Here is a 19,933-nt window from a genome sequence, read left to right as displayed (position 1 = left end):
GAGATGGACATCTACTGTTATGGTAAGATCTTGTGAACTGTACTTTTGTCTACTATTACCGACTCATCCAGGCTTTACTTACCCACCTTTCTCCATTGTTTTACATGCCTCAGTCCAGAAGAAGAAGAAAGTTGTTGAAATGTCTGTAGGTATCAGATCTCCTTTTGTACTTCATCCACTGGCAAGAGACTCTGCTGTGTATGCTCTTGGTTCCTCGGATTGCTCATTTGCACCTACACTTACCAAGGATTGTGGTCTCGCCACACATCTCCTGTGGCTGTAGGGCTGCCCTTGGTGAGCAATGCAGAACCATTCTTGTCTTTGTTAAAGTAAGGGGCAGGTGAAATTCCTTCCCTCAGCTGAGATAGGAACTGGATTTAGTTTGCCTACTATGGGTAATGTTTCAAGCTAGAAGAAAGTTTATTCTCTCTGACTAGGATTGCTAGTCACAAGAGCTGGCATTGCATTGTGGTGATGGTCCTTCAGGAACAACTTCTCATTTTGGACATCCTGCTTCTGAAACAGTATAGCATCAGATTTCCCTGTAGAAGACTGTTTACTTTCCTTTTCTGAGACTTTATCTAAGGTCGAAAAGCCTTTTCAGTGGGAGCAGAATTAAGTTCCTATTGCACAGAAAATGTATTATGGTCATTACATTTGGATACACTTTATTCTGCGGCTGTTCCTCCCGTTTTGTCTGTTTCAGAGGATGTTCTTCTCACTCCTCTGTATTTGCCTGGCAGTCAACCACCTTGTCCCCAAGAAGTCTTGACAGGTCACACAGAGTTCCCCAGACTCACAAGTATTTGTTTTACAACCCTAAAGCAGGTCCAGCAGTAATTTCTCTTTCTAAAACTGCTTCTGCTGAACAGGTAGCTGTTTCTAACCCCTGTTCCCTTTGACAAGCCAGGGAAGAAAGTGTATTCCTCTGCCATCAGAGTTTTAAACTGACAAGATCATATGTGAAAGTTTTTATTTTTTATTTTTTATTTTTTGAGACCATGCTAAAGATAATAATTGGCCACCTTCTGAGGTTAAACTATATTTACCATCTGATTCTCATGTTGTAAAGCATTTTTTGAAGTGTATTTATGATGCTGATTATTCCTCAACAGCTGCTGCTTTTAGGCCAGTAATTTGAAGATTGGCCTGGCTTCATTCTCGGGTCCCTTCTGAACGCAACATTAAAATTTAAACTTTTCCCTTAGACAAGGAAATTCTGTTTTAGCCCTTTTGTAGCTGAGGTACTCAAGGACGACTAATGAAGAAATTTGATTTCAAGGGCTGACTAGTATTTTTCAACCCTACTTTTTTAAAGCAAATAAAAATTTTCTTTCCTCCTTAGCTCTGTTTTTCAGTAAGAATTTAAGTAACCAGGAGCTGTCAAACAGGAGTTTAAAAAATAATGGCATGGAGGCTCCAAAAAGAATGAGTAGCATTTAAAAAAATCAAGAACAGTCCTTCCAGTCTGTATGACTATTTGCCCCCCCCCCCCCCCCCCCCCCACACACACACACACACGGCAAACTCTCCACTTGATAATGGGAATCTGTACTTCCCTTTTCAGGGGATTCACCCCTTGCCTCTCGTGAACCCAAGTCTCCTTGTTTCCTTACAGTCTGTATCTAATGCTTGCACAGGGATTAATGCATCTATTTCCCCCTGCCAGATGGGCAAGGGCTTTTATTCGGGTATTTTTCTGCTACCAAAATGGGAAGGATCTTTAGGCCTATGCTGGACTTTCTTAAACCCGTATGTCAAGATTTCTCAGTTCAAAATACTTTCTCTTCCGGCTCTTTAAACCTTTTCTCCCTTCTCTAGCTTTTATGGTAATGCTAGAGTTCAAGGGTTTTGTAATCAGTTCAGATTTCTTAAGGTTTTTCTGTGCTTGGCATACATTACCAGTTCTTTGTCTTAATCTTTGTATTCTCTACTGCTCAGAGTATGGCTCTGATAATTGCTTATTGCAACTTCAAGGCATTCACAGTTTTTCCACATTCGGATGAGTGTCTCATCTTGGCAGACTCTTTCTGGCTGTCGGGAGTCTTCAGCAACTGCTCAGAATCTTCTACTTAGTCTGGGTTTTCAAATCAACTTTCAGAATCTTTTCTCATCCCTTTTTCCAGGATTGCTTTTCTGGTATGTTCTAGATTCTGCCCTGAGAAGAGCTTTTTTTCCTCCAGACAAGTTAGAGAGATTAACTTTTCTTGCTGAGTGTTTCCAACATCTATAAGGGAATATTTTAGGATTGTGGGTTAAATGCCATTGGTGATTCTCATACTTCCCTGGCCAGACTTCACATGCGGAAAACCCATTGGTACCTCAGGTCAGTCCATACTCTGTAGGTTCATAAGTAAATGCCAGGCTATTAGTTTGCAGAGTATTGCAAGCTTAGGCAATAACCAGGGGTCAAAATCAAACCTTGTATCTTTTGGGTAAAGACACTGATCATTATACCAGCCCCACTTATGCATCCGTTATTATTTCCGGTCTCTGTTCTGTAATTTGTAAAAGGGGGGCATTTTCTGGTGGGTAGAACATATCTGTTGCAATCCAGGTCTCCCATTCATCCTTCCAGCCCCCAGTTGGGTCTGTCATTACAGATGCATCAGACCTGGCATTGGGAGTGGTTCCTGAAGAAGTGAAATTACAAGCCCTGTGAAACTCTAACTACAGACTGACGGGATAACTTTACTGTCAGCATCTCTTGATATTTATGACAGTTTTTTTGAAAACCTTTAATAATCTGTGTACTTTTGAACATCTGCAAGTTTACATAGACAAAACCACAATGAAGTGGTATATAAACAATGAGATACCAGATTGCACCTCTCTGCACACTTACGACAGCCTGGGAGATAGCAACTTGGCTCAGTTTGACTTTGCAGGCTTCATACATTCCTTCAGAGCAGAACATAGTTGCAGACAGGCTGAGCAGGACCAAGACAGACCCTCACAAATGGAAACATCATCCTGGAGTTTTCCAGAATTGATCCAGCTATGAGGGACACTTCTTGTAGATCTGTTTGCCTTCTCTTAGAACAGACCGCTAATTAAATTTTGCTCTGTGTCTTTCCCTACCGTTGGCTTCCATTTTGGTTTCATTCAGTCACTGATACCGCCTCAATCTCTACAGGCTCCTCCAGGGTTGTCCTTGACCTCAATGCTGTCCACTTCAACCTTACCTCTCCCAAGGTCCTTCGAGTCAACAAATTTGTTTTCTGCATTTGTCTTGCTCTGTCCGAGGTTGACCTCAACACAATACACCTCTGCTTCCCTCAGTCACAAGATCTCCTTGGGACTGACAGTTTCTTCATGGTCAAGCATCGTTTCTGTGTGATGAGCCTTGAACCTTGCAGGCTTTGAGCTCTGTCTTCTCAACCCATTTTCCTGTTAGGGTTGGTGGATTTTCATGTTGGTGGAAGCTGATGGGTTACAGGGTCACCTTTGGTTTTGGGGTCAGTGACCTCTGTTCTTCTGTTGACCGTGATTTTCTTTTAGGTTAATTGGGCTTTTCCCCCTGCTCATCTGCTGCTATTCCTTTTGGCTGTTCAGTTCAAAGTACTGTAGAGTTTCTTTTGCCATGCAGCTTTTCTTGATTAGTGTCACATTCTACCAAAAGTTACTCATGACTGGGTATCTCTGCTCTATTGGCTCCCTTTCCTTCTTCCTTATTTAGGAATTATGAGCTGACAGCTGCTGATCACCAGCTGCCCTGCCCAGTTGGCACTTGATGTTTTTGTATAGGTTCTGGTCTTGACCCTGGATTTCTGTTCAGATTCGGTTGTGGATCGCTTCTGAACCTTTGAGTTAACATAGTCCAATGGTGAAACTTTTAGTTGTGGAGTGAAATGTAGTTTTACTTTGAGGCTCTGTTATTCTTCCTAGTAAGATATTCCTAGACTTTGTTGGTCTGAAGTGATGACTTGAGAGACTGTTCAGAACTTATTGACCACATTAGGACTGCATTTAAATGGTATGATGCCGAGTCTGAGCCAAACGCCTTGCATCAGACCCCTAAACTAGGTCTTGGCTTGCTCACCATTTGCATCTAAGGCTCCGATGTCTCTCCTGAAGTCTGGCTTGGTGATGGTGCTTTCTTAGTCCTGATCTCAAGCTTAGCTAGTCCTGTTCTTTGCAGTTCTGACATTTGATTTATTTACCCATGCATCACCAAAAGGCCAAAATTACAGATTCATGGTTTGCTTATTGACTGCTTCTAGGCATTATTCTCATTAACAATCCATTCATTTCATTCATATATTCATATATTTCTACACTGCAGTCGCTTTTTCTTTTTTCCACACCGTGCTGCTTTAGAGTGGTCTCATGTTTAGATTAACACATTCATCCAAAATTAGTTTAAAAAAAAAAGGATTTTTGCAGACTGAAGAAAAAAAAATACTCCCTACCTAACAGTTGTTTGAGTCCTTTCCTTTCCCCTTTCATGTATTAGTGCAGTACCGGTTATCTATTTAGATTGGTGTCAAGGTTGTCTCTCTCTGTTTCTCCCATGGTCTTTAACAGGAGAGTCTTCAAATGTACAAAGGAAATCAGTTGATGTCCCTTAATCCTTTGTGTAGGCATGTATTTATTTGTCTCTAGGGGACACTCCTCACTTCTCTCAGAACAGTTTTGTAAAGGGGATATGTACAATAACTTGCCTAATCTCTTCATGTTACTCTCCTGCCGTGACCAAATGATAAACAGTAGTACAGGTGTGTAAGTGAATTCCCCATAACAGATTTCTCCATGCTTCCTGTTACATAAGCTGCTTAGATGCATTGTAGCCCATTTCTGAATTTCTGGCAAGAACTCCCCCTGACCAAGTTAATGATATGATTTGTTCTTCTGACGTAGGTTGGTACCAGGCTATCGGCCCTAGGGCCTGTACAAGCCTAGCCATAACAATTACCTGGATATTTCTTCCCACAATATTTACTTCCCTGGACCCCTGTCTAGCAGGGCGACTGACGTGATCCCCAGGGTGAATTTCCTATCTCCCATCCAATTGTCAAGTTTCCTTTTGAAGAGGGCCAAGGAGACGCTCTGCTTTACATGTATGGACAGTCTGTTCCAGAGTATGGGGAGTCCCTGGGTCAGGAACCTATCCCTCCAGCATGTTTTGTTCATTGTGATGACAAGGTTTAGATCCCTGGAGCGTGTGGCTCTGAGGGATTGGGATTTCTTTAAGTGGTGCATGTCCAACAGCTCAGGGTTTGACATGGGGCTTGTATGTTAAGCAGAGATTGCCTCTGAGTAGACGATATGCCACAGAGTGTAGCTGGAGTTTTTTTAGACAGTCAGCATAGGGCATCTGCATTAGGCCTGTGATTCTTTTAGTACGGTATTTCTGCGGCCTTTCCAGCTGTTGCAGATGTCTTGTGAGGTACATACCAAACGGGGCGTTGTACTCTATAATGGGTCTATTGAAGGATGAATACAGTGGGACAATGACCTCCTTTTTTCTGGATGAAAAGGCCTTAGTGCTGAGGTGTGCCACATAGAAGGATTTCCTGACTTTTGTGGCGATGTGGTTATCGAAGGTAAGACCATGGTACACCTGTGTCCCCAAGTCTCTCATCACACTCTCTGTGTTTAGTGTACTGCCATCTATGTGGTAATTTATGGGTACATGTTTTTTCCCAAAGGGGATGACTATACATTGCTTGGCATTAAGCTTGAGCCCATGGCTCTGGCACCAAGCATCTGTTTCTATAAGGCCCTTTTGTAGAATATCCGCATCATTTGGGGATTCAATAATAGCTCCCAGTTTGCAGTCATCTGCGAACTTTGTTAGCCAGAGTCCCTTAGTGTTGGCCTGTACTTCAGAGAAGTAGATGCCAGACAAGAGCTGTTCCAGGACTGAACCCTGAGGTACTGCACTTGTCAGGAGCTGGATTTGGAGTCTTGTTACTTTTAAAGTCTGGGTTCTGTCAGTAAGCCAGTTGGCAACCCATCGAGTGACATAGGGATTTATGCCCAGCTTAGTAAGTTTATCTATGATTCCATATTGTGGGATGGTGTTGAAGGCCTTGGCAAGGTCCAGATAGGCTGTGTGGACGCCTTACCCTCGTCCACTGCTCTGGAGACTGATTCGAAGAAGTCAATCAGGTTCAGGAGACGAGATCAGCCCTTTTCAAACTCAAACTGGGTGGGGTCCAGTGTTTGAAGGTTGCCAATGTCTTTGTTTATAAGTTCCATGATAATGCGTTCCATGCCCTTGCAGATCAGGCTTGTCAGACTGATGGGACGACAGTTCCTGGGATCCAAGGTGGATTCCCCCTTGTGTGGAGTGGGATAACTGTAGCTGTGCACCACTCAGTGGTCAAGAAGCCTGAGGTGAGGCTATGATTAAACGTGACACTTAGGTGAGGTGCCAGTTCAACGTGTAGTTACACAGCCCGGGATGTCATCTGGTCCCATGGATACTGTATTCTTAGCTTTGGAGAGTGCTGTTTCTACCTGTGTGGCCATGATTACCGGAATTTGGCAATCTTTTGGTATTGAGATGGGTCCTTTAGGGGGTGAGAGGGGGGTGAAGTTGGCACTAAATCGATCTGCTAGGATATTGGCAATATCCTTGGGATTAGTATATTTAATGCCATTCTGTTGTAGCTCAGAGCATATCTGAGCATTGCCATTTAGAGTCTTGACATAATAGAATGCCTTGTGGCTGTCTTTGGAATCTTTGGCAATTTTATTTTCATAACTAGCTTTGGAGGATTTTATGTGGGATCTCAGCTTCTTACTGAGGCTGGTAAGGGAGTTTTTTGCATCCTGGGATTTTCCTCTTTTCTGCAAGTTTCTTTCTTCTGTTGTATAGTTTGTTTATGGCAGGGGACCAGCAGATTGGCTTCCTTTTTTTGGAGGAGAGCGTCTTGGTTCTATATGGGATGGCACGATTCATGCACGAGTGGATGTGCTCATACAGTGCCTTGGTGTAGGATTCAGCAGTCAAACTTTCAGCTCCCATCTGCATGGGTGCCATGAAGGTTGTCACTTCTGACTTGAGTAGCATGAAGTTGGCTTTGGGGAAGTTTTTTTACGGAGGTTTCCTTGCTGGGAGGTGGGGTGGGATGTGGATGTCAAGGGTGTTTTACTGTTTTTCAAGAGGCTGTATGTCTGAGCACATGTTCCAGGCCGTTTGGCCAAAGCCATTCTTGCATTTCAGTGAGAGGGAAATTTTATGGTCATGGGCTGGTTGGGGTTACCTGGACTGAGTTAAGCACCTCATTGGTTCTTTCGAGTTTTTTAAAGTTTTTTCAGGTTTCAACTTTCTGTTAAGAAGTTAACTTGAGTGTTTCTACCATTTCAGACTGAGCTAATTGGAGGAAGGGCACTGAGCAAACTCTGATCTGTCCTATATAACATTGTATCCTTTTTTTGCTTATTTTTACGAGTTATTTATAGCACTTTTATTGTCTGCTGCATACTTTTCTAGCTAGTTTCACTGTGTGTGAAGTATTAACTGGAAATTTTCTGCATTTGTTAAGCATTTGTTTGGGTTTGTTTGTTCTGATTTCCTGTCAAGGAGTGTATCATAACTTATTTGTTTGCAGTTAAAAGCATACTCTAGTCTCCTTGCTCCTTTGTCTGTTTAAAACTTTCATTTAAAGGCTCAATGCTGCTTTTCTGCTTCTCCTCTCTTCCTTTCCTTTACAAGAAAAAAAAACTTTGCTAGAATCTCCCTGTGTTCTGCTTAACTGTAACAAAAAATGTACGCTTGTTTCCTGCCTTTCCTGTAACTAGTCTAGTCTAGATACAGATTTGCTATATCCAGGACTGTTTGTAAGCTTCTGAGCCCCCCCCAAGCCTGTCTGTGTTGGAAGGAAGGCTGCTAGCTTATCAGTGGGGAGTGGTAAGGATTAGGTAACATATCTAACACATAAGAAGTGGTTTCTGGCACAGAAATTGTAGTTATTGGCTGTTAGCAGTTTTTCCATCTCTCTCAACTTCCTGATTTAAAAGCCCGCATTTGCACTTGCTTCCCGCCTTTTCTGTAACTAGTCTAGTCCAAATACAGATTTGTTGACAGGACTGTTTTTAAGCTCCGGAGGTCCCCAAGCCTTGCTGTGTTGGAGGGAAGCCTGCTAGCTTATCAGTGGGAGTGGTAAGCACTAGGTAACCTATCTACCACATAAGGAGTGGTTTCTGGTCCAGAAATTGTAGTTATTGGCTGTTTGGGCAATTTTTCCATCTCTTTCAACTTTGATTTAACAGCCTGCATTTGCGCTTTTTTCTTTCCTGTAACTAGTCTAGTTCAGATACAGATTCTTAGTTTTAGCACTTGAATTTGTTAATTCGTGCCCAGTACTTATTCAGAACTTGTTGTAAGCACTAAATAAGCTACAAATTACTACAGCACTCAGCCTTCCTCATTATCTAGAGGAAAAAAGTTTTTGTACTTACTTTCCTCGCTTCCTTAGAGAAAAACAGCTGTCGTACTCGCTTTCCTCACTTGTCTAGAGGAAAATAGTTTTTTATTCAGGCATGTCCAAGGGTCAGCTCCCAGTGTTCTCTCCTGTCTATCTGATGAATCTGGGCATCATGGGGCAATGTAGCAATTGCCTCATGTACACAGACAACCCTCTCCTCCACCCAACACTACAACCTGTGAGCGATGCACTTATCTAGCAAAACTTGAGGTAAAGCACTGTCCAACCAAGACTGAACTTGACAGTCAGGAGGAGACTGTAAAGACTTGCACCACACCACACTCCTCACATAGTCCCACTAAACCTACACCCCCAGAATCCACACACAGAAAAACAAAAACATTCGCTGAGGCTCTCAATAATAATCTGCTCAAACAACAGAGACCTCCAAAGCAGAAATGCAAGAAACCTCCACCCCCAGCACAACCCAAATGACACATAGCCCACAGACTGTGTGCCACTCAACCACAGCCAATAAGGCAAAACCACGTACCCAACACACTAGTCATAGGTGACTCAGTAGTCAAGCACACGGATGTCCCATTCACCAGGCTAAAAAAGGAGAAGGTCATTGTCAGCTGCCTGTTGGGTGCCAGGATCTGCCACATAACCCACGCAATCAGGTCACTCCACAAGTACAAATATGACTCTGTCATTGTCCATGCTGGTATGAATGACTTGACGTACCTCCCTGGACTACATGAAAAGACATGGAAGTGCTCTCCGTTCTTGTAGTCCAGGCATATATGACCCTAGCCCTGAGTAGCTTCCTGCCATCGACCAGAATGATAACGCAGTACAAGGACAAAATGATTGACTTCAACAATTGGCTAAGCTTCTGGTGTCCTAAGGGGTCCAGTATCTTTCTGCCTGGGACAACATGGTCGACAGACCACAATGCTTTGCCAGAGATGGCCTGCTCTTGTCACCCCTGGGATTCTGGATACTGGCTAAGGCTCTTGCTATAATGCCTTTTTTAGGCAAGGTTCAAATGACAAATTCGCCACCATAACAGGAACAGGCAAGCAAAAACTGAGAGTATTGCTAAGTAGTTTTACCATTTTCCACAGTGTATTTATGCACTTTCTTGCAATTTCTTATCTAGTTTATTAATATTATAATTAAGGGGTAGTATTTTAGTCTTATTCTCATTAAAACTGAGTCTCAATTTCGTCTGGAATGTTTCTATTACTTGGAATACTGCAATAAGAGAAGAATTTCAGTCGGTCAAAGTTAATAGGATGTTATTTGCAAATAATTGTATTTTGGGGATTGAATCATTATTTATTAGTATGCCTTTGTTTTTATTTGATCTTGTATAATTTGCAAAAGATTCCATTACTAGAACAAAAAACAATGGGAGCAAGGGACAGTCTTGTTTAGTACCTTTAGTAATCATGGTTGATTGGAAAGTATATGAGCCTGTCTTAATGTATTCAAAGGAATCTTCATAGAGAAAGTTGATAGTAAAACATTTTGAAAAATTACATTCCTCCAGTACTAATATTAAGTACCGTCATTTAAGTGACTCAGCTGCACTATTGATATCCAGACTAATCAAAGTTGGTTATTTTTAAATTATTAGTATAATCAAGTTTTGATGGTTTTCTCTTGACCTTATAGCGTTCCTGTTCATTATAAAATATTGGAAGAAATTTGTATTCTGTTCTAGAGCCATAGATTGCCATGAATATTTTAGAATCTAATAATGAAATTAGTCTATATGAAGAACACTATGTTGAACCCTTGTCAGGTTTTAAAATCGTCAATATTAGGATGTATTTCCAGGATGGTGATACCTTCGTAAGTCCTTTTACTAGAGGTATTTTCAGTAGTTAAATACTCAGAGCATCCTTCTTCATCATTTTATATTATTCAGGTGATGTTCATCGTGTTACCCTGCTGCAGTCATCACACTTGGGTTATCCTGTCGTCAGGCGGTCCCGCAGTCAGCCGGAGTTCCAAAGTCTTTGTCCGACGTCGGTTACTGTCGCCTCTTCCCTGACGTCAGTGCGCCAGGGGTATATATAGTGCAACCGACTCCATTTTCTTCAGTCTTTCTTGCTGCGCGGTGCCTGAAGCAGAAGCAGTTCGCAAGTGCCGGTCGGCCGACTCCTGAGATTTTCGAATTTGAATTTCAGACCAAAGTAGTCTATAAAGCTAAGTACCCCGTTGGGGAAACTTTTCTTGCCTCAGACCGATGTCTGAAAGTTAACAATTGTATTTCTTGTGGGAAGCAAATATCTCATAAGGATTTTTATTCTTATTGCATACCTTGCCTAGGCCCAGACCACGACATCACTTCTTGTCAGTTTTGTGCTAGGTTTAATAAGCATAATATTAAAAGACGCTTTGATTTCGCACGACACTACTTCGGTAGGAAATTTAACTACACCATGCCGTCGGAGCAACCGACTACTGGCTTGCACAAAAAACACAGGGATAAGGACAGACAGCCCAGGTCTAAGCCAGACTCCGAGGCCTCGGCTGATCCGGTCTCCGGTCCTCAGTGAGGCTCCGACGCAGCCCTTGACTACCGCAGATCTGGAACCCGAGACCGCTACAGAAATTTTGGCGGAAGTTACCAGGCCAATGCAGCCATTTAGTTCAGGCCCTTCCGACGACATTGTTACAAAAGACGTCGGTGCTACAGAAACGCCGTCGGTTTCTGAAGGCGTTTTCAGACCGACAACTCTCACCATTAAAACGTTTTCTAAGTCGAAGGCTCCTACTAAATCTAGAAGGACTGCACTTCAGTCTTCTGTTCAAGGCCCCATGCCTAAGAAACAGATGCTCAAAATGGCCGAAGATTTGATTTCTTTAATCAGGGGTTCCCAGCCCCCTCCTGACAAAAGGCCTAGACAAGAGGAAGATAATGCATCCTCTGAACAAGTGTCCATTTCTTCAGACTCCTCTGAGGACCAAGATTATTCCTTCTCTCCTTATGAAGATTCTGATGCTGAGGACTCTATTCCCTCAGCTTCTCCTCCTGAAGAAGACTATTCCTTTGGAGAAACTTTACACACTATGAGGGAACATTTTCACTGGGAAGGTCAGGACTACTCTGACTCAAAGAAAAGGCTCAGAGAGTTTCTTTTACTCCCCCAACACAGACCACTTGCCATCCCACCGGTTTTGGGCATTATGGATGATGTTTATTTAGAATCCAGTTAAGGCTAAGCCTGACAGATACTATAGAGTGCTCGATTCCCACAAATTTCTTTACAAAAGCCCTGCAGCTGACCCAGAGACTGTCTCCCAGGGTCCCAAGGGGGCTAAGGCTTCTATGGCTAAAAACCCAGTACCTTCTGATAGGGATTCCAGAGCGCTAGACAGGTGGGGGAAGAAGGTTTACACCTCAGCCACACTAGCTATGAGGGCACTGAATTGCCAATTTCACATGCTTAAATATCAGCAATTCCTAATCTCTCAGTTAAAGCAAATAATAACCACTCTCCCTCAACAGTCTGAATTGAAAGAAGTACAGGATCTGTTGCACGCCACTGAGCAGGTGGGCAAACATACCTTACAATGTGGGTTTGATTCTTTGGAGGTCTCCTGCAGAGCAGCTGTCACTGGGTCTGTTATACGTAGGCATGCTTGGTTAAAGGAACAAACTCTGCCTGATCATGTTAAAGCAAAATTACTAGATGCTCCCTTACAGTAGGATGTGCTTTTTGGAGTTAAAGCAGAAGAAGTCTTAAAGAAAATGGAGGATAAGGCAAAATCTATGCAGACAGTCAAAGATTTCCTACAGGTACAACCCCCTCGCTTCAGTAAAAACTGGCCAACAAAAAATTGGTCCTTTCCAGCTACTGACAGACCACAGAGGGGTAAATACAGACACCCAAGGGGCAGAGGACAACCACAAGCCCAGCATAAGCCTCGCCAATGGGGCACTACAACACAAAAGGGAGGAGAAGACAGGTCTCAATCCACCAGAAGGCAAACTCAATGACTTGCACCTCATCTGGCCAAGCAATACTCTCGTGGCAGCCCCCTTGGGGGGAAACTCGCACTTTTTGCAGACAACTGGCACATTGTCACAAAGGACAAATGGGTCCTAGACATAATTTTACGAGGATACAGATTCCACTTTCACACCTTGCCAATGAAAAGAGGAATGCCAAACCTGCCACAAAATCAATGGGCAGAGGCACAAAAGCAAATTACAGCTCTCATGGACATGAGAGCCATTCAACTGGTACCTACTTGAGAGCAAGGCCAAGGATTTTATTCAAGACTCTTTCTAGTGCCCAGAAAGGACAATGTCTGGAGACCAATTCTGGACCTTTCAATTCTAAACACTTACTTACAAGTACCCAAATTCAAGATGCTAACTCTACAGCAGCTACTTCCCATGTTGGGCATGGAAGCATGGCTAGTAACGTTGGACCTCAAGGAGGCATACCTGCATGTCCCAATCAGACAAAGTTGCAGAAGATACCTCTGTTTCATTGCAGGTTCAACCCATTACCAATTTTCTGCACTGCCCTTTGGCTTATCTACTGCGCCCAGAGTCTTCACAAAATGCCTGGCACCAGTAATTGCATACTGCAGACAAAGAGGAATTCAAATATATCCATACCTGGACGACTGCCTCATCCAAGCATAAAGCAAAGACATTCTCCTACATCATCTGGCCTTTATAAAGCATCTACTAAACTGCCTGGGGTACACAGTAAATGAAAAGAAGTCAGAATTAGGACCCTCACAAAAAATGACATTCCTGGGTGCCAGCTTTGATACAACGGCCCAGAAGGCTTATCTTACGCCAGACAAGCAACTACAACTGACTCGATATTTCAGGACAATGGCAACAAAGACCCAATTAACTGCAAGAAAAAATCTGCAGGCTTTGGGCTTCATGGCATCTTGCATACTAATAAAACCATTTGCAAAGCTGCATATGAGGAAATTACAGTGGTACCTAAAAAGCGTATGGTCTCAACACAGCCACAGCTTAGACACAATAATATCTCTCATCCCCTGCCTACAACAGGAATTTCTATGGTGGTCACAGGCATGTCACCTCAACAAGGGTCAGCCTTTCACCTTACCCCCAGCCAGGCAAACTGTCACAACAGATGCTTCAGATTACGCCTGGGGGGCACACATGGCAGGACAATGCATTCAAGACCTATGGACTGCAGATCAAAGAAATCTGCACATAAAAAGAGATGCTAGCTGTGTAGAAAGCTCTGACAGCCTTCAAGGATCTATTACATCCAGGACAACTTGCAATAAAGACGGACAACACCACAGTAATGTGGTACATAAACAAACAAGGGGGTACACATTCCTACCCAAGGGGGTACACATTCCTACCCTCTCTGCAGGCAAACAATGCTCTTATGGAACACAGCTCTGGCTTACCAAGTTCAGTTGCAAGCTCAATTCATACCAGGACAGAAGAACACATTGACAGACGACCTCAGCAGAAACATCAAGGATCCCCACGAGTGGAAACTAGATCCACAAATATTTGCAATGATAACTCAAAAATGGGGCCTTCCAGACGTAGACCTGTTTGCTAGTCCTCAAAACTATCAACTAACAAAATTTTGTACAAGGACATTTCACCATCAAGCTTGGAAAGTGGACGCACTCTCTCTCTGTTGGAAAAACCTGACAGTATATGCCTTCCCTCCATTGCCTCTCCTCACAAAGGTTCTTCTGAAAGTCAAAAAGGAAAGACCACGACTGATTCTCATAGCCCCAGACTGGCCACGCCAGCACTGGTACCCGCTATTGAGAAATATGGCCCACAGCCCACCATGGATATTGCCTCAAATTCCCCATTTGCTCACACAACAAAACGATCAGATTCTTCAAAGCCAGCTCAAAACTTTAAATCTGGCTGCATGGCAAATCAACTAAATATACAGCCAGCTCCTCTTTCCCAAGCAGTTCTGGATGTTATTCTGGAAGCCAGGAGGCCAAGCACCAGGAAGGCTTACTCGGACAAATGGAAAAGGTTTTGTGCCTGAAACCAAGCTAAAGGCCAAGACACAATTCAGCCTCACATAGGTTCATACTAGGCTATCTGCCCTAGGGCATTTATAAGCCTAGCCAGAATGTGTTTGGCTTTCGCCACCCATTTTAAATTTATTTTGCTATGCCCTTTTTCGAGGTTAGTATACTGTGCCTCTGTCTAACAGTGACACAGAAGTGATACCCAGGGTAAACCTACGATCTCCGATCCAGAGAGTCAATGGAGGGACTCTGCCTAACCTGGACTGAGATTTTATTCCAGCGTGAAGGGAGCCTCTGAGTTATGAATCTGTCCCTCCAGCATGTCCTATTTATTTCAATGCTGAGGTTCAAGTCTCTCGAGCGCGTAGCTCGATGGGATTTGGATTTTCTGAGGTGCAGCATGTCCATTAATTCTGGGTTGGACATGGCTTTATACGTCCGGCACAGATAGCCTCTGAACAGGCGGTATGCCACTGAGTAGAGCTGGAGTTTCGTTAACCGGGCAGCATATGGCATCTGTTTGAGCCCTTTGATCCTCTTGGTGAGGTACTTTTGGGGTCTTTCCAGTTGCTGCAAGTGTCTGGTAAGGTACATCCCAAAAGGGGCATTGTACTCAATTATGGGCCTGATGAGGGATGAGTAAAGAGGCACGATGACCACCCCTGATCTAGATGTGAATCCCTTCATGATTAGGTGGGCTATATAAAATGTTTTTCTAACCACTTTGGCCACATGGTTGTCAAATAAGAGATTGCTATCAACTTGGGTCCCCAGGTCCCTAATTACTTCTTCTGTACTTAATGGATTACCACCTATGTGGTAATTTGTGAGCACTTTGTTTTTGCCAAAGGGGATGACTATACACTTTTTGGCATTTCGCATGCCTCACATTCTACAGTATTTAGCTGAGATGTTGCACAAAGGACTTTCTTTCTCCTCCATTAAAATCCATGCTTCAGCTATTTCAGCTCACTACAACACGGATCCACCTTTATTTTCAAATCCTCTTCTAAGGCAGTTTCTCAGAGGGGCAAAAAACATTAGACCACCCAGGAGAGCTCCTACACCTACATGGGACCTCAATTTTGTTCTGGAAAAACTAACACTGCCTCCCTTAGAACCAGCTTTCTCTGCAGATCTTCAGTTCCTATCATGGAAAACTGCCCTGCTCCTAGCAATAGCTTCAGATAGAAGAGTCTCAGAGCTACAGGCACTAATGGCAGTGGAACCTTTCCTCATTTTTCATCAAGACAGAGTTTCTCTACGAACTAATCCTTCCTTTATGCCTAAGGTGGTTTCCAGTGTGGCTTTAAATCAAACCATCCACTTACCCACCTTCTTCCCAAATCCACAGAACAAGGGTGAGAGACTCCTGCATTCCTTGGACATTCACAGGCAACTTAGTTACTACTTGGACAAAACTAAGACTTTCAGAAAATCTGACCAGCTCTTTGTATCCTATGCTACAGCTACTCAAGGGAAAGCTATATCAAAGCAAACCATTTCTAAATGGATAGGTCATTGCATACGTTTCTGCTATACTCATCATGGGAAACCAGTCCCTGCTACCATTAGGTCCCACTCCACCAGGGCAACAGCTACCTCTACAGCTTTCTAAGGGTGGTTCCAACCAAGGAGATTTTAGAAGCTGCAACTTGGAGTTCAGTTCACACCTTTACCAAACACGATCACTTGCCTCTTTACTCTAAGACCAGGGCGGGCTTCGCCACTGCAGTTCTGCAGGGCCTTATAGCCTCCACTAACCCTCTATGATACCTCCTCCCTTCCTTAGCTTTGGGATTCAACCCAAGTGTGATGACTGCAGCAGGGTAACACGATGAACATAGTATAGTTTTGTACCTACCATAAATGTAGATGTTTGAGTGTTCACCCTGCTGCAGTCCAGGTTATCCTCCCTCCATCCCCTCTGATCTACTGGCTATATCTCTTCAATACCTTAATGATGTATTTGCTTATAACTGAAGGGATTTTGTGTTTGGGCAGAGGTTACTCCATTTGGTACTAATTTCTGATCACCTTTTTGGGGGCACCTGACATCTGGGGCAAGAAAAACTGAAGGAAATGGTGTCGGTTGCACTATATATACCCCTGGCGCACTGACGTCAGGGAAGAGGCGACGGCAACTGACGCCGGACCAAGACTTTGGAATTCCAGCCGACTGCGGGACCTCCTGACGACAGGATAACCCAAATGTGATGACTGCAGCAGGGTGAACACTCTAACATCTACATTTATGGTAGGTACAAAACTGTACTTTATGCAGCCATTTCTAGGTGCCTTATTGGGTTTTAATTTATTAATTTGAATTTTGATTTCAGACACTGATATAGGCCTGTCGGTTATTTGTATTTGATCCTCTGACAGTCAATTTTCAGTGTATTTTGGGAGATATTTTTGATCCCATTTGGGCACCTTTTTTTCTGAGTAAGTGCAACAAGGACTAAAGAGGGTTAGAAAATCTGCTACTAGAAAGTCCTATTTGGCAAAGTGGAAGATTTTTCTTGTTTGCCACAAGAAAGACCAGGACTGATCCAGACAGGAGGCCTGTATGGTTCTGCCATACCTGTTTGACTTGATCAAATAAGGCTTATTCTACATTTCTTTGAATGTATGTCTTTCAGTCGTTTGTCTGTTTTCTACTGGATCTCCACTTTCTTCTTCCTGAAATTGCTTTATTTTTTACTTTATCAGAGAAGCATTGCATATCTGATTACATAAGAAAATGCGTGGCCCCATCATGGGATCTTAACCTTGTATCTTCCACAGGGATGGGGGTTACTTTAAGAAGCAACTCTTCCGTTATGCTTAAGGCTGTGTTTGAATTTACCTTAAATCAGTCTGTTTCTATCCTGTGTTCTTTCCAGACCCCAGAAACAGGAGAAAGTATTCTACATACTTCTGATGTCCATAGGCAACTCTGGTACTTCTAAACAGGACTTCTGACTTGCTGTTTGTTTGCTTTGATTGGGGGGCAACCAGTTCAAAGTTGACAATTTCTAAATGGTTATCTCACTTTATTCTTTTATTTTACTTCCTGACTTTCTTTGGGGGGGGGGGTTGTCTTGGTGATTCACTTTCTACAAGAGCTATGTGTACTCCTGGTACTTATTGGAAAGCAGTGGACTCTAAGGGCAGCACCTTTGTCATTAGTACATATTTTTACTAAACACTACAATGTCAACTTATTTTTTTACATTCTTCTTGTGGACGGGTGTTGCCAAACTGTTGAACAGCTGTGAGTAGGATTTAAGTCTGTTCTGCAGGGGCTCCTTGTCTAAGCGTTGGCAATAATCCAATATAGTTTTTGTTGCTGCAATAGTGATCTAATGATGAACATAGTACAGTTAATACAAGTTAACGTAACCTAACAGTAGATGTTTGAATAATCAGAGTTGTAGTAACGATGCCCTCCTGTCATCCCCCTCATTTTTGTGATGTTTTGTGCCAGGATATGGATATTTTATTTACTTTAGAGTCCACAGATTTTTAAGAAACTGACTTCCAAGCTCTGAAGGTTTGGCTGCATAATTACTGATTTTGTCTCTCTCTCTCTAAGCCCGTCATGGTAGGTGTCCTAAAGCTTTGGATGCTGGTCAGTTGTCCTAGCCTTGGTAGGATACAGTCTACAGAGCTTAAGCTACTGTAACAGTGATCATTTGAACATGTACAGTTATGATGTTAGTTTACACAACTACTTCATGCTGCATAACTTTCCTGTGTTACATGTTTGAGTAATATTTGTTGTCCTGAAGAATTTGTTTTTTGAAAATAAATATGCCAAAGACCTGTCGGGTGAAGGCATTTATCTGTGTAGGAAGCATTGAGCAAAGAGGTTAGGCAGGCTGTGCTTGGGGGAGGGAGGGTGCAGGTGAAGGTCCATGTACCATTTCTGACATTCTCTCTCTCAAAAGTATTAACTGATGTGGATAATCTCTGGACCCACTTCCTTCAAGACATCTGAAGCTGTTCTGAGTGTCAGGGATAGCAGTTTTTAATAAATATATGACTTGTCTTGGCCCAGCAGCTATACACATGTTGCTGTGCTGGAAAGTCATGGAGCCCTTTTTTTCCAAAGCTGGGAAATAACCTAAGAAAAGACAGAGATGAAGGCTGACTCATACAATTGTGCCGTTTCAGGAAGTTTACATTGCTAACAAAAATGTTACTTTTTAAGCTGCAAAACCATACTTTCATGTTCAGGTTTTTACAGATTTATTGACCATGGTTGGTTAAACTGTTTACTGACTGGAGTCTTAACTTTGATTTATAGGGAGCATTGATGAAGACGTAGTAGTGATTGAGGCCTCTCCTACACCTCAGATCACTGCGAATGAAGAAATCAATGTTACCTCAACAGATAGTGAAGTGGAAATTGTAACTGTTGGAGAAAGCTGCGGTGAGATTTCTGTTGTGACGCATTTCTTAGTTTGTAGAATGGAAAGGATCTGGAAGGAGTTGCATGGAAATCCAAATGCTGCATAAATCAAGGCATTCCCTTTTAGATGCTTTCTGTTTTTTATTGCCCACTCTGATACCAACAGACGAGTGGAAGCAAATTTTTCAAGATGTGTTGTGTTCAGCAGAGTACATACGTGAAACACTTAATCTGGTAGCAAGCTATTCTTTTTGAAAAGCCTGAAGACTTGGCATTGCTTCAGTGAGTGGGGAGCTAATTTTAAGCTAATGCACCCCCCCCCAAGGTCTGATGGTTAGGTTCACACAGTGGGCTCCACCGGTTTGAAAGCCTTTATCCTGACTACTGCTACTATTTTTTTTTTCTTTCATTGAATGTGCAGAAGTGGGGCAAAGCATTGTTTTTACCATCACACTTTAGCTTGAGTAGTAAATCTTAAGTTAACACCATCAGGCAGACTAAGTGATGTAATGGGATCCTATCTCGCCTACATTCATAACTGATGGTTTCGGAGCCGATCCATCGGCTCCGACTCGGCCACTATATAGTAGAACAAAGTCTCTAATTGGCTGGGCTACCCCTTATCCCAGAATGCACCACGCCTGCTTCCCCAGATCTCGTTTGCCGCTTTTCAAGCTAGACGTGGTCTCGACTTGGCTGGAGCCAAGTGGTTTTTTGTATACTTTTGGTCTTTTGACCTAGGGGTTTCTTCACGAATTTAACAAACAGCTGTTTTAACAGCTTTACGTGTGTGTGTGAAAAGTTTTCGGTGTGATTGGTATTTTATACTTACCGGGCAAGGCCCGTTTAAGTTAGAGGGCCCTTGCCCTTATTTGTGAGTTAATGTGCTTATTTGTGAGCCAATGTGTTGAATTTTGTTTACTTTAAGGTTTACTTGATTGATCGAGCCCGTTTAAGTTAGAGGTTTTCTGCCCGATTCGTGTTCTCTATGTCGGGCCAGTCCCGTTTTGAGTCAAGGGCTCGTGCCCTACTTTAAGGTTACTTTTTGTGGTAAAAAATTGTTGTGATAGGATGTCTAAAGAGCAGAAGTCTGGCTTTAAAAAGTGCACCAAGTGCAATTACA

At 42.8% G+C, this 19,933-nt stretch overlaps 1 protein-coding gene across 1 annotated transcript in view; it reads left to right on the top strand.

Moving 5' to 3' along the window:
- Positions 1–19,933, top strand: part of RNF111 (ring finger protein 111) — a gene marked incomplete in the record, with an annotated part of 1,207,185 nt that overhangs the window by 79,963 nt on the left and 1,107,289 nt on the right. The window contains 1 exon segment of the mRNA XM_044078570.1: positions 18,706–18,830. Coding sequence (XP_043934505.1) covers positions 18,706–18,830 — 125 coding nt within the window.

Source organism: Protopterus annectens, chromosome 7.part1, assembly GCF_019279795.1.
Source record: "Protopterus annectens isolate FY-2018-M chromosome 7.part1, PAN1.0, whole genome shotgun sequence".
NCBI lineage: Eukaryota > Metazoa > Chordata > Ceratodontiformes > Protopteridae > Protopterus > Protopterus annectens.
Note: the sequence above shows the minus strand (reverse complement) of the source record. Positions and strands in the feature narration are given on the sequence as shown.